Genomic DNA, 12,730 nt, shown 5'->3' on the forward strand with positions numbered 1-12,730 from the left:
ATCCCTGCACCCCTTGGTGTGCTGAGAACAGGCAAACTCATGGCATCGATGAGGGCTTCTGCAGCTCCGTGAGCCCTTTGTGCCTGTAAGGAGGTGCCAGCCAAACCTTAGATCCCACCTCAGGATTCTCCCTGCGCTCCAGCATTACAATCCCCCCATTTTCCCTCCAATTTTATTATTCTAGGGCTGTGGTGTTTTACAGTGTGGGGGAGGAGCAACGATGGAGACTGAGGGTCTCCCCCTCCCCGCTCAGGTTTAGGCCTTGGGTGATGCCACAGGCTGCAGCTGCTGCAGCTCCAGGGCACGGATGAGGAGGAGGAAGGCGATGCTCAGGAGAAGCAGCCAGAAGAAAACCCAGTAGTGCTGCGGGAGGAAGAGCCACGGCCGCCACAGCTCCTCTGGGGACCCCTTGGACCTGGGGAGAAGGTGACCAGGGACACTCATCAGCCAGGAGAGGAGAGCGAATCCCACCTCTGCCCCAGCTGGGGATGAGGAGAGAGGGTTCAGCTCAACCCCAGACCTCACTGGCCCCCAGCAGCCACAGGCAGATGCTGGGCACACATAGGGTGCTGGGCACACGTAGGGTGCTGCTCACGTCAGCCCAAGCTGCTCCGGCTCCTTGCTCCCTGCACTTGAGCCTTTGTCTTGTGCCTCAGATGCTGGGGCCCCAGTCACGGTGCTGCCCTGGCCCTGTGGCTCCAGCTCGCTTCTGGGGAGGGAGAGGACATGGTGCTGTGCTGTGCCCCGTGGGGCAGTGGCAGCCGGTGCCGTGCCACCCGCGGCGGTTACCTCTGGGTGCTGCGCCAGCGCTGGGCCCCGTCCCTCTCCAGCTCACTGGCCAGCGCCACTCGGCTCTCGGGGCTGGCACCTGGCTGGGCACCGAAGGTGGGAACATCAGTGGGGACCCAGCGCCCCGGCAGCACCGAGCCAGGGGACACATGTCTGACAGCGGGACACAGAGATCTTGTCCGTCCCCACTGCGCGTGTCCTTACCAAGAGCTGCTTGGGGATGACGGCGATGCTGACTCTGCGGCGGGCAGACCCCTGCAATGGAGGGGCTGGGGGTGAGCGCTGCCCGTGCTCCCCCTCCCTTCCTTCCCCATCGCCTCCCCAGCACAGGGACACCAAGGAGAAGGGACACTGTGCCAGCCTCACACTGGCCCTGGCACTAAGGGGGGAAGACGGAGAGCTGGTGGGATGAGGGAAGGTCAAAGCCAAGAGGTTTGTGCCTGTCCTTACTGCTTCAAGCCGTGCCAGCGGGGCTGCCTAACCCCCTCCCCGAGCGCTCCCCTACCTCTTGAGCTGTAGGGAAATCAGTGCCGAATTCGAGCTGGTGCTAGAGAACAGCCAAGCCTGCGCCTCTCGCGCTATGACCCTGCAATGCAGAGGGACCTGCCTGAGATCTCCGGGACAAGCAGCACCCAACCCCGGGCACCCTGTCTCCCTGCAGCCCTCCGAGGCCACCCCTACATTTTGCTTCATCCCCGGCACTTCTAGCAGACCTTGCCCGCAGCAAGCAGCTGGCAGGGGTGGCATCGCCTGGGGACAGCGGGTGCATGGGGACCAAAGGGCGAGGGAGAGCAGCAGGGCACAGGGAGGTGGTGGCTCAGGGCCGCTGAACTGGGACCAGTTACCTGCTGGAAAGTTCGCATCAGGGGGTGAGGCCTCAGCCGTGGCTCTGCGTCATCTGGAAGCAAAGAGAAGCAGCCTTACATCACCCCCAAAAATGAAGACAGGGCTGATGGTTGCAAACCTCCCTCCCATCGAAAGCTGTCCTGGCCACATGCTCAGTGCTTGGTACAAGTCATAAAATCACGGAATGGTTTGGGTTGGAAGGGACCTTAAAGCTCCTCCAGTTCCAAGCCCCTGCCACGGGCAGGGACACCTTCCACTAGGGCAGGTTGCTCCAAGCCCCTGTGTCCAACCTGGCCTTGAACACTGCCAGGGATGAGGCAGCCACAGCTTCTCTGGGCACCCTGTGCCAGCGCCTCAGCACCCTCACAGGGAAGAGCTTCTTCCTTAGATCTAACCTGAACTTCCCCTGTTTCAGTTTGAACCCATCACCCCTTGTCCTATCGCTACAGTCCCTGATGAAGTGTCCCTCTCCAGCATTCCAGTCACTCATGTGCCCTGTCTGAAGGGACCTTGCTTTTGCACATGGTAATAGCATATGTGGGGTTGGTGTCCAGGGACAGAGCGTCCTTTGTGTGCCTTGTGCCCCCCTGCCCTGCATTCCCTGCAGCATGATGACAGCATTCCAGCCACTGGCACCTGCTCCCACGCCGCGTCTGCTGTTACACCAGCATTGGAACCCACATTTGTCATCAGGTCCCAGCTGTCACCCACCCCCTGTCCCAGCCTGCTCAACCCACTGGCTCTTGGTGCAGGGTCACACTGACCCCTCGGGGGGGTTTGGGACCAAATCCCATGGGATCACTCCATGCACACCCCGCAGAGCCCACCTCACCCTGGGTCTCTGCCAGCTGCCGGTTGCGGGAGTTCTGCTGGATCAGGCGCTTCATCTCCTCCAGCTCCGTGTGCTCCCGCAGGTGGTGCCGCTTCAGGTTCTCCACGTGCTGGACCATCACCTCCGCTGCTCGGCTCATCCGGGCCTCCTGCGGCCAGGCAGGATGGGAGATCAGGCTCCCCATCTCCTGGTCCCATCTCCCTGTCCCTGCCTGTCCTGCATTGTGCATCCACTCAGGGGTGTAAATGCATCCCCTTCCTGCTCCCAAGGGCAGGCAGATCCCTTGCACCCAGTATGTGCAAACACAGAATCATAGAATTATAGAATGGGTTCAAAAGGACCTTAAGATCATCCAGTTCCAACCCCCTGCCACAGGCAGGAACACCTCACGCTAGACCATGTCATCCAAGGCTCTGTCCAACCTGGCCTTGAACACTGCCAGGGATGGAGCATTTACCACTTCTTCGGGCAACCTGTGCCAGTGCCTCACCACCCTCACAGGGAAGAACTTCTTCATGTCATACCATGTTCATGAGGTCAATGTCAGCACCACTAGGAGGGACAAACCCCAGCAAGCCCAGGGATGGGTCCCCAAGCCCACCCGCAGCACCCCTCATAGCTCCCAGCCCTGCAGGGTGCAGACATCACAGACCTGACGTACAGCCCCCAGCTTCTCTGCAGCGCTGGTTGCCCGCTCCACAGCAGCCGCCAGCACGGCCAGGCTGTGCTGAAGCTGCTCCAGTGTCTCCCTGCAGCCTGTGTCAGTGCAGGATGGACCCAGCCTCTGTGGAGGGAAAGGATGAATCTCCTGGAGCCAGGACTTTAGGTTGTCCAAACGCCTCTGGGGCTGGATGCTGGATGTCCCCAGCAGATGCCAGCTCCCTGCCCTGATGCCCACCTACCTCCAGGGCAGCCCGGCACTGCCCCAGCTCCTCCTGAATGTTTTCCTCTGCCGCATCCCGTGCCCGTTTCTCCACCTGCACCCGCTGCCGCAGGGTGAACACGTCACAGCGAAAAGCCAGGGCGAGGTGGGCAAAGGCTGCCTGAGGGGTGGGAGGGCGAGAGGTGGGACACAGGGTGATGGGGATGCCACCAGGGCCATGCGCTGCTGTCCCCAAGGCACAGACAGACCCCTTCAGCAAGCCACCAAGCAGGGCAGTGCTAAGGATAGTTAGCATTTGCCCCAGAAGCCATTAGGCTGCTGCATGATGGGGATGGTCCCCATGAGATGCCATCCTGACAAAGAGACGTGCCCCATGGATAAAGCATGGCAATCCCCAGCCCTTCTGGCAATAGCACACGCCGGGCAGATGCCAGCCCTCGCTGCAGGTCCCAGCTGACAGCAGAGCCTGACTCAGCCCTGGCACTCACAGCAAAATGGTTTTTATTAGCGCGGTTTCCGCCACCTCCCCGGCTTAAGGGCGCTCTTGGCAAGCTGCACAGCACCCGGTGGGAATGCTGAGGATGGGCTCATCTTGCCGTGGAAATGCAGCTGCCTCCAAACGCCAACAGCATCGCCAGGAAAGGGATTTGTGGCTGCCAGGGGACTGCGGTGCCTGGAGAGTGGCCAGGAGCAGGGCACAGCCCTGGAACCGTGAGCCAGCAAAGTCCCCGTGTCCCCCTTCCCCAGCCTCCCCCTTCCCCAGCCCTCACCTCCACATCCTGCTCTGTCAAAGCCACCCTGCAGAAAGAGAAGTGCTGTCAAGGATGGACTGCATGCTGAAAATGCCCTTGGTCTGCTCGCAGGGGTGCCAGCCACCTCCAGAAGCGGGAACCCAAGTGCTCCTTGTCTGGAGAGTGGCTCTTGTGCAGTGGAAAAGGAGGCAAGTCCAATCCCTGGACCACATGGTGCTCTGCTACAGGGCCCCCCTGTCCCATAGCCCCCGGAGGTGCTCTCTGCTCTTACCCATGCAAGCCAAGTCTCTCCAGCACCGCGAGCTCACTGGGGAAACTCAGCAGTGACTCCTCTGGGGTTTCTGCATCTGCAGGAAGGCAGCAATGCCATGGGAGAGACCACACATGAAGACTTTCCTTGGCCTTTCCTCCTCCCTCTGCCCTCCTGTCCCAGCAGGTAGCAAGTGCCCGTGTTGTGGGACCATCCCAGTCCTTCCCCCAATAACAGGGGGGCTTCAGGCCACTCCAGGCCAGTCCCCCTTCCTCATGTCCTCATCAAGGCAGATGATGCCCACCAGGCCGTGCTGTTCCCACATTCATCCCCAGCTTCTCCAAGCCTTCCCCTAAGGCAGGGATGTGGGAAGGGGACTCACCCACCTTCCTTGGCCCTGGCACTGTCCCCGGTGTGCACAGCCACCTCCTGCCTGTCCGTGCCTGGCACCTGGAGGGGCATGAGGGCACTGCTGGAGCAAACCCCTCCCTGGTGCTGGACAGCAACCCAAAAAGAGCAGCACCAAGAAGCTGGGGGTCCACATGAGCCCAAGAGGGTTCAAGGGAAGAGCCCCCCAACCTGTTGCCCTCCTCTCCCCTCTCACCTCACCAACGTGCTCCACGTTCTGCTCACTCCCAGCCAAAACCGCGTCTGGGTGCCCCTGGGGACTGCTCATCCTCCCTGGGGACAGAAAAGGGTGTTGGGAGCTGGGCACCGGTGACCCCTCCCCAGCCTGACACCACTTGAAGGGAGATCCCAAAAACCCCGCTGGCATTTCTGCAGGCTCTTGGGGCAGGTACCCCCAAAATACCCCTGTGGGGTGAAGGGAGCTGGGCCAGGGCAGGGGGAGGAGGGTGAGGGATCAGTGCAGATGGTGGGTTACTGCTGTTGAGGTAGATGCAGGGAATGGGGTTGGGGTCTCAGGGCTGGATGGGGTGTGGGATTGCAGGCAGCTGCTGCCAGGCCAGGGGACACCCTCCTGCTGGACCCATATGATGCTGCTCCAGGAGGGAGGGTGCAAAACCCACCCCACTCCCCCCATCCCCGTGCTGGGCTGTCCTTACCTTCATCTGTAGACGCAGGGAGCCCGGCCAGCTCTGCCTGCTGCTCCCTGTGGAGAGAAACCCGAGTAACCCCCAAAGAAACTCTGGCAGCAGAGGCAGTATCCCACCCCCTCTGCCCTCCTCCAGCACCACAGCACCCCGCGATGGGTTGCTACTCCATGGGCTGCTGCTGCAGACCTGGGTCCTCTCTGAGCATCCCCTGCAGCCCACTCTGTCCCTGTCGCCGCTGTCCCTGGCACGGGCACAGCAGCCGCCGCAGAGCCAGCACGGAGGAGCCCGCCGGAGCCGTTCCCAGCCAGCAGTGAGTCACCAGCCCACGGCCCTGCTTCTCCTCAGCACATCATTGCTTTATTTCCCCTTGCTCTGGCTGCTGAGCACACCTCGCTGTGAGCCGGCCTCTGCTCAGGCACAACAGACCCGGCTGCTGGCAGAGCCCAGGCACCATCTCACATGACTATCACGGGGATTGCACATGATTTTGCCCCCCCAAAAGCGCACCAGGATGGTCTTGCCACCCTAAAACCCTGTTCTGGGTGCAAGGCAGTCTGGCAGCTCTGCAGCATCCCTGCTCATTGGGATGCTGGAGCACACTGGGGACGGCAGATCACCAATGCGTGGAGATACAGAGGCTGCGGCCTCGTGTTGGAGCCCAGCACCTAACTGGGAAGGGGTTTGGACCCCAAAACTTTGCTCCTGCCTCAGGAAAGGGCCACAGTCTGGCTTTTCCCTCTCATTCCTGCAGGCCTGGGTCGTTCCCTAGGAGTGGAGGCTGCAGGAGAAGGGACCACTGTGCCAAAACGATGCTCAGTGCATTGTGTTGAAACCCAGTACCCCGCTGGGAAAGGGTTTGAACCCCAAAACTTTGCTGCTGGCTCCTGGCTCCAAAAAGGGCTACAGTCAGGCTCCTGCAAGCCTGGGGGTCATTCCTTAGGAGTGGTGGCTGCAGAAGGGGCCACTGTGCTGAAATGATGCTCCAGTCAGGATGCCCCCTTGCCTGGCACTGCCGTCCCCATCCCATCCTCGCCAGCACCCCAAGAATCCATGGGGTGAGTCTGCCATGCACATACCTCTGAGGTGGGGGGCTGGGTCCCTTTGTCCTCTGCTGCTGCCGCCGTCGGCGCCCCTGGCTGAGCCCCTGTGCCTCCTCTTCCTCCTCTCCCAGCGAGGTCCCTGTGAGCGGCTTCATCTGGGAAGCGCGGAGGCTCCGGGACCAGCACACCTATCACGAGAGACACGTATTAGCTGCGCGCAGATGGGAGAACGCCTCTTAAATGTTATATTTTTAAAGCATTTTCTCACCCAGCAGGAGCTCCAAGCTCCTCTGCTTAGTGTGGAGGCATCTGTGGGAAAAGAGGTGGGGAGGCCCGCTGTGATTTGGGAGGATGCTGCTGGGATTCGGGCGGGCACAGAGCGATGGAATGAGGAATTTAATACAAGCCCCATTCCTGGGCAGTGTAGAAGGTGGATTACCCCCGTTCCCTTCCTACAGGACAACTGGGGCTCCTGATGTGGGTTATCTCCATGCGGGGGAGATAAGTTTGCACCCACCTACTGGTGAGAGCACCCATGGCAGAATGGGAGAAACCTGCTGTACCCCAGCCAGTCCAATCCCCAAGCATCCCCCTGCCAGGCTGGCTCCCAGACAGGCAAATAGAAGAGATTCCTGAGTCCAAGGGAGCTTAGACATCTCATTTAGGCTGTTTTGCAATGTTTAAAAAGCAGAGAAAGCCGGCAGAAAGTCCACAGAGTCCTGTTCCCAGCCCAGGGTGAAGAGATTCTCCTGCAGGACATGTCTCCTTGGGAGCTGTACCCACAGACATGCAGATATGGGGTAGAAGGAGGTTTTTTTAGGGCCAGGACAGGAAATGCAGCAGAGGTTGAAGGGGACAGAGAGCAGGGACTGCTTGAAGTCCCATTGGCCTGCACAAAGCCTTGGCCAAGCTCAGTACAGGTCACCCCATCACACCAAGCAGGGCCATCACCCATCTTGCCCCCATCCTGAGTGGGGCCATCATCCATCTCCCAGAGCCTGCTCAGCCCTGAAGAAGGTGTAAAGCAAACAGCACTTGGTATATGAAAAAAAAAGCCCAGTTCATGCCTATACACTGGAAACTGTCCCTGGTGCCTCTGTCCAGGGGCTCAGGAGCCCCCTGGCCATCAGGGATCAGCCAAAGCCATCACAATGGAGTTTTCCTGAGGGCTGGTCCCCGATGCAAAGCACTCACTCCATAACACACACAGGAGACCCCTCTGCTGACTACAGCTCAGACAGACTCACAGCCATTCGCTCTTTCTCTTTGTTTTATGATGGAAACACAGAGGCATGCGGCGTGGCATAAATAACCCTGCCGGGAAGCCAGACCCAGCGCTTCCCCTCGCCTCCGCCACTTCACCAAGCTCTCTCCGGTTCGTTACCTGCCTGAACTTGTCTCATGCAGCTGAAGGTAGATGCTGGGGCCACCCAGCTCGGACCCAGCACTCGGTCCCCAGCAGACGGGGGGGTCGGGGGTGCCGGCGCCCCGCGTGGTGCGAGCTCCTCGGAGGGGAGAGCAACCTCATCTGCGGCAGAATGAGCTGCCAGGGAAGAGCTGGATGTGAGAAGGCCTTTAAAGGACATGCATGAGAGCGGCTGGGAGCTCCCCGCACGGGGCTGGGGCAGGCTGAGTGGTTTGCAGGTGGCCAGAGAACCTCTGCTTTCGGTGCGGGGCCGGATCCTGAACCCACTCTTCGGAGGTGGCAGAGCTGGAAGAGACCATGACTGCTCCCTTCGTGCCTAGTGTCTGCAGAGCAGAGTGGACCTCCCTGGCAGGAGGCTCAGGGCTCTGGGCCGCCGCAGAGTTGGGAACCCCTTCATGCCTTCATGGGGGGCACAGCACCAGCTTAAACCAGGGTAGCAGATGAGGAGCCCCTGTAGCATTGTATGTGCTGATGCAGGGAAGCTGCTCTGCCCAGGACCCCCATCCCTCCTGCCCCTCTCAGCAGCCCTACTTCCCCCCCAGCCATCACTCCCGCTGCCCCTTCTCCTGCCCAGTCCTTTGCTCAAATCCTTTAAAGCTGCTTTCTTCCCCTAATGAGCTTACATGGAGTCAGACTCGATGCTCAGCACTACAGGGGACCGGGGTGCAGGCAGGCAGCTGCTGTTAGCACCTTCATGCCCAGGGACCCTGATGTACCAAGAGGAACAAGGCAGGTCTTTGGGGTCTGCAAATCTCTTAAACCCGGAGAGGTCAGCCAGCAAACAGCATCTCCCAGCCCCGGGGCAGGGCTGGCGCAGCATCATATCCATCAGCAAGAGCCAGAGCGCAGGATACGGCCGAAGGACCTGGGAGGGCTCAGAAAACCCATTTGCAGCTCTGAAACAGGATCTGTGCCCCATTGGGATGAAGCTTTGGAAATGGCCATCGACAGTGGTCCCCACCAGGTCAGGGCTTCCAATGTCCTTGAAGCTCCCAGGGCTGGGTTTTCCCCTCTTGGGGCAAACACCTCCTGCTTTGACCTGACCCAAAAGCAGAGCTGCTGAGAAACCACTAGTCATTTTAGGGAAAGGATAGCCCCAAATTCCCATGCTGTAACACACTTCTTCCCAGTAACACACGTACCCAGCCACACAAGCTGTGCTATGCATGATTAGCACAATTAATGACAATTAACATAGCATAAGTTCACACTGCCAGGACACAGGACATGCTGAAAGGCAGACTGCAACTGTCACCCTCTGCTTTACAGTCTTATATATCCCCTGCCTTTCCCTAAAAATACTTCCCCTGAGATTTCCTTTCTTCTCCTGTCCTTTAAGGTTTCTGTCCATCTCCTTTTCTGTCCATCTCCACAAGTTTCAGGTGCAAGGGCTGACCACTTGTGCTTCTTTTTAGAGAAGGATTTGCAGAGACACATTCCCTGAAGCGAGCAGGGTACCTGGCCCAAGCTGCAAGAGGATGCTCAGGGCTTGGGATGACAGAGCTGGATCCATCCTGCAGGTGAGTACATCCATGCATGTCCATCCAGAGGCAAGTGAGTGCTTTCCCAGTCTCTCAGTGAGTTTCCCAGCTGGCTGTTATCTCAAACCACTGGTGAAGTCTCCAGGCATAAAGTCAGGTTTGCATTAGCACTGCCAGTCCTGGGCTGACTCGTCTCCAGGCACTGTTTCATTTCAGAAAGGGGAGACCCAAGCAGATGAGAAGACCCTTCCTTTGAGCTGAGACTCAGCAGATGGAGCCCCATCACCCTGATGCCATTCTCCTCCTCAAGGATCTGCTTTGGCACATGGGTTTAAACTATTTATTTTAATGCTGAGTGCTTTTTCTAGCCAAGGATGTGCTTTCTCCTCAAGACAGACTGCAGCCAAGGCTCCCGTAAGAGGGCATGGAAGTAAAACCACCTTCAAAGCATGATGCTGAGCAGACAAAGCGTACAAAACCAGGGGGACAGGGGACAGACACCTTTGCACACCAGTGCCTTGCCACCAGCACAGCCTGGTGTAGGAATGAGGCCCTGAGATATGTAGTGAAGGGATTAACAAGGTGTGGTAGTTGATCGAAACCCTCCTTATCGCTCATTTACATATAATAAATACACCAAAGTGAGAAAGTGGCTGCTCCCCCCATCTATGAGAGCAGCAACAGGTAATTTGACTACAGCCTTACCTCCACTTCTCTCAGAAGTATAAATGTGGCATTTGAATACAGCCCCACTTTGCAGACAAGCTGATGGGCTCACTCCTCTCTCCTCCCCTTGGTAAGATTTGCACCTCCATCAGGTGACACCCGGGTGGAACTAAGCTTCATGAATCACCAGCTGTTTTTTTTCCACATGAGCTCAATCAGTCACTGGCCAGCTGTGGATTTTAGAGCTAATGCAGTAAGTGAATTTATCAACAGCAATTCCAAATCTGTATTTCTGTTGCTTCAACAAACCTCACTATCTGTGAATCCATAATTGTGAAAGTTCTGATTTAACACGACTGGATGGATAGTGTTAAATAGGTAATAATCAGAAATTAAGCTGCACTGAGCCCCTCTGATCTCTGATGACTGGCTGGAATGCAAAGGGGTTTATTTTCTGCCAACTTTCTATATTCTTAATATAACAGCAGGTCCTGCTGGCCCCGTCCCCACAGAGACCCTCCTTCCTCCCCGAGAGCAGCAGCCTGGCACCAGGCAGGCAGCAGATCGGGCTCTGTAGCCTCTGCTCTGTGTCCTGGCAGGTCTATGGCTGCACCAAGTTGCTCTGCGGGGGGGGGGACAGACCTAAAAACACCACCACATTGGCTCCCCACACCAGAACAGAATGTTTCTGCTCAAAACTTTCTCTATTTCCTCCCCACACACACGTGCTGAGGGGTTCAGTAAGAGGCAATGTTCCTCTTTGCAAACAACCCCATTCAAACAGCTTCTAAAAGCACTTAATAAAGTACCCAGGGATTTTTATGCCCTTATTTTTAACCTAGCAGCATCTAAATCATGATTGCAATCTAGGCATTGTAGAGCAACAAGTAAAAGCAGCCCAGCTCCCCATGCACAGACCTGTTCCGCAGGGATGAACAAGACCCTGCTGAGAGATCTCCAGCCCCGAGAGATGAGCAGGGGCTGTGGGCTCTGGCTTTGCCCCTCGTGTCTCCTTCCAGCGAGGTCCCAGCAGCAATGCAGCAACCTACTGCAACAGCATCTTCCCAGGGCTCCTCCTGAGGCTGGGCTGAACTTGCAGCTCAGATCACAGAGCCCGTGGGCATCTGGATTATCCACTTCTGGAGGAAAGCTGCTCAGACTGACACTGGCTGCTACTGCTGATGCGGCAAACGTGATTTATTAGGTCTGTGCAGGGGGCCCAACCATAAAGCAACACCCCAGCCCTCCAGCTAATTCATCTTTGTGCGGCCCTGTGTCTCCCCAGCTGACAGGGACCTGGCAGCCACCAGACTACACAAGGAAGAACACGACTCTCTTGCTATGATTAAAAGGTTGTTGACAAAAGACAGACGAGAAGGAGAGGTTTTGCTTCTTCTGATTCAGTTTTAAATTCCAGGTTGAAATAAAAAGCCTGCTGAGCCTTCTCCCGAGAGGTTCAGCCTCACATCTGGGTGTCACAGCCACCAGGTCTCAATCCAAAACTGCATCAGCATATTAGGGATTACATGCATGTGATTAACAGGTTGTCACTGAAGCTTCTCCAGAAAGAAGCAGGGGGACTATCAGCTCCCCTGCAAGAGGGGACATGGCAACTACCTGGACATGCCTGTAGGGGAAAGAGGCAGCCCCTCAGGGGATGGATATGGACCATTTTGAGGAAAATGAATGGAAATGGAAAATGAAAATGAGTTTCAGCCCTTCCCAACAGGGTGTTGCACAGACTAAGGTGGTCTGGCTCCTATGTGTCTCTAAATAACATCCGTGAGTGCAGCCTTCACACACTTCTGCCCACCCAAAGGAGGTTCTCCACTGTCTCATCATGGCACCAAGACACCACTTAGGGAGTGGAGACATCATCTTGTCATGAAACTGGTTCAAAAATCACCATGGGATAATGAGGAGGCAGCAGAGTGGACAGAAAACCCATGCAATTGCATACTATTAATTTCCTTTAAAACAAACCAAAACTATCAGGCCAAAAAGGGAATTCCCCTCCATACCACAAAGGAAGTAAATCTTTACACATGGAAGAGGAAGCTGATAAGGAATCACTGTCAAATACCCCAAGTAAACAGGCTGAAAATTATACACTGCCTTCTACATACAACTTAGAAAATGTGTGAGACAAAGCTTCAGACCTTTCCCTTCACCAACGCTGAGAATAAATCAGGACAAGGACAAACCCAGCCCTGGCTCTCCCTCCACTCTTGGATGATGTTCTGCTGAACTATAAAACCTGACTGATGTCTTAAGCTGCATCCACCTCTTTACACTGTTCAGGCTGGATTTTAAAGTTCTTGAGAGGGTCAAGAGGAGTCAAAAAGTGAAGTTTTCCATGCGGGTATTACCAACCACCACATAAACAAGGAGTCTTCCACCAGCATTTCTAGCGTCTCCAGGGTTTGCTTCCAATTCTCCTACCATGACTGTTATCTTGCACAGCCCAGAGGAATCCACAGTACATGATAAGCTGCAGCCAAGAGCAAAAACAGGGCTAAGAAGGCTCTTTCCACAAGACATTATGCTTCCCAGAACAGGACCCCCCCATGCAGTTTGCAAAGCTGATCTCTCACTACTGCTTCTTGCAGAAACCATGTAAGGCTGGCCCAAAACGCAGCTCCCAGCACGTACAGATGAGTTTAGAGTGCAAGATGCATATGGCACGTAGCAGCCAAGAACAGCCTGTGAA

General features: G+C 56.6%; 1 protein-coding gene across 1 annotated transcript; it reads right to left on the bottom strand.

Annotated features, from left to right (window-relative positions):
• Window positions 1-156: 156 nt before the first annotated feature.
• Window positions 157-6,814, bottom strand: LOC115602221 (lymphoid-restricted membrane protein-like). The gene is made up of 15 exons (XM_030473101.1): window positions 6,716-6,814; window positions 6,484-6,635; window positions 5,417-5,463; window positions 4,957-5,033; window positions 4,739-4,802; window positions 4,374-4,449; window positions 4,121-4,148; window positions 3,370-3,510; window positions 3,120-3,251; window positions 2,468-2,615; window positions 1,635-1,687; window positions 994-1,044; window positions 790-872; window positions 596-709; window positions 157-415 (listed from the first exon to the last, which is right to left on the bottom strand). Exons 2-15 carry the CDS (start codon window positions 6,600-6,602, stop codon window positions 256-258), a joined length of 1,293 nt encoding a protein of 430 aa, XP_030328961.1. The 5' UTR covers window positions 6,603-6,635; window positions 6,716-6,814; the 3' UTR covers window positions 157-255.
• Between the last annotated feature and the right edge of the window lie 5,916 nt (window positions 6,815-12,730).

This window comes from Strigops habroptila, chromosome 18 (assembly GCF_004027225.2).
Source record: "Strigops habroptila isolate Jane chromosome 18, bStrHab1.2.pri, whole genome shotgun sequence".
Taxonomy (NCBI): Eukaryota; Metazoa; Chordata; class Aves; order Psittaciformes; family Psittacidae; genus Strigops; species Strigops habroptila.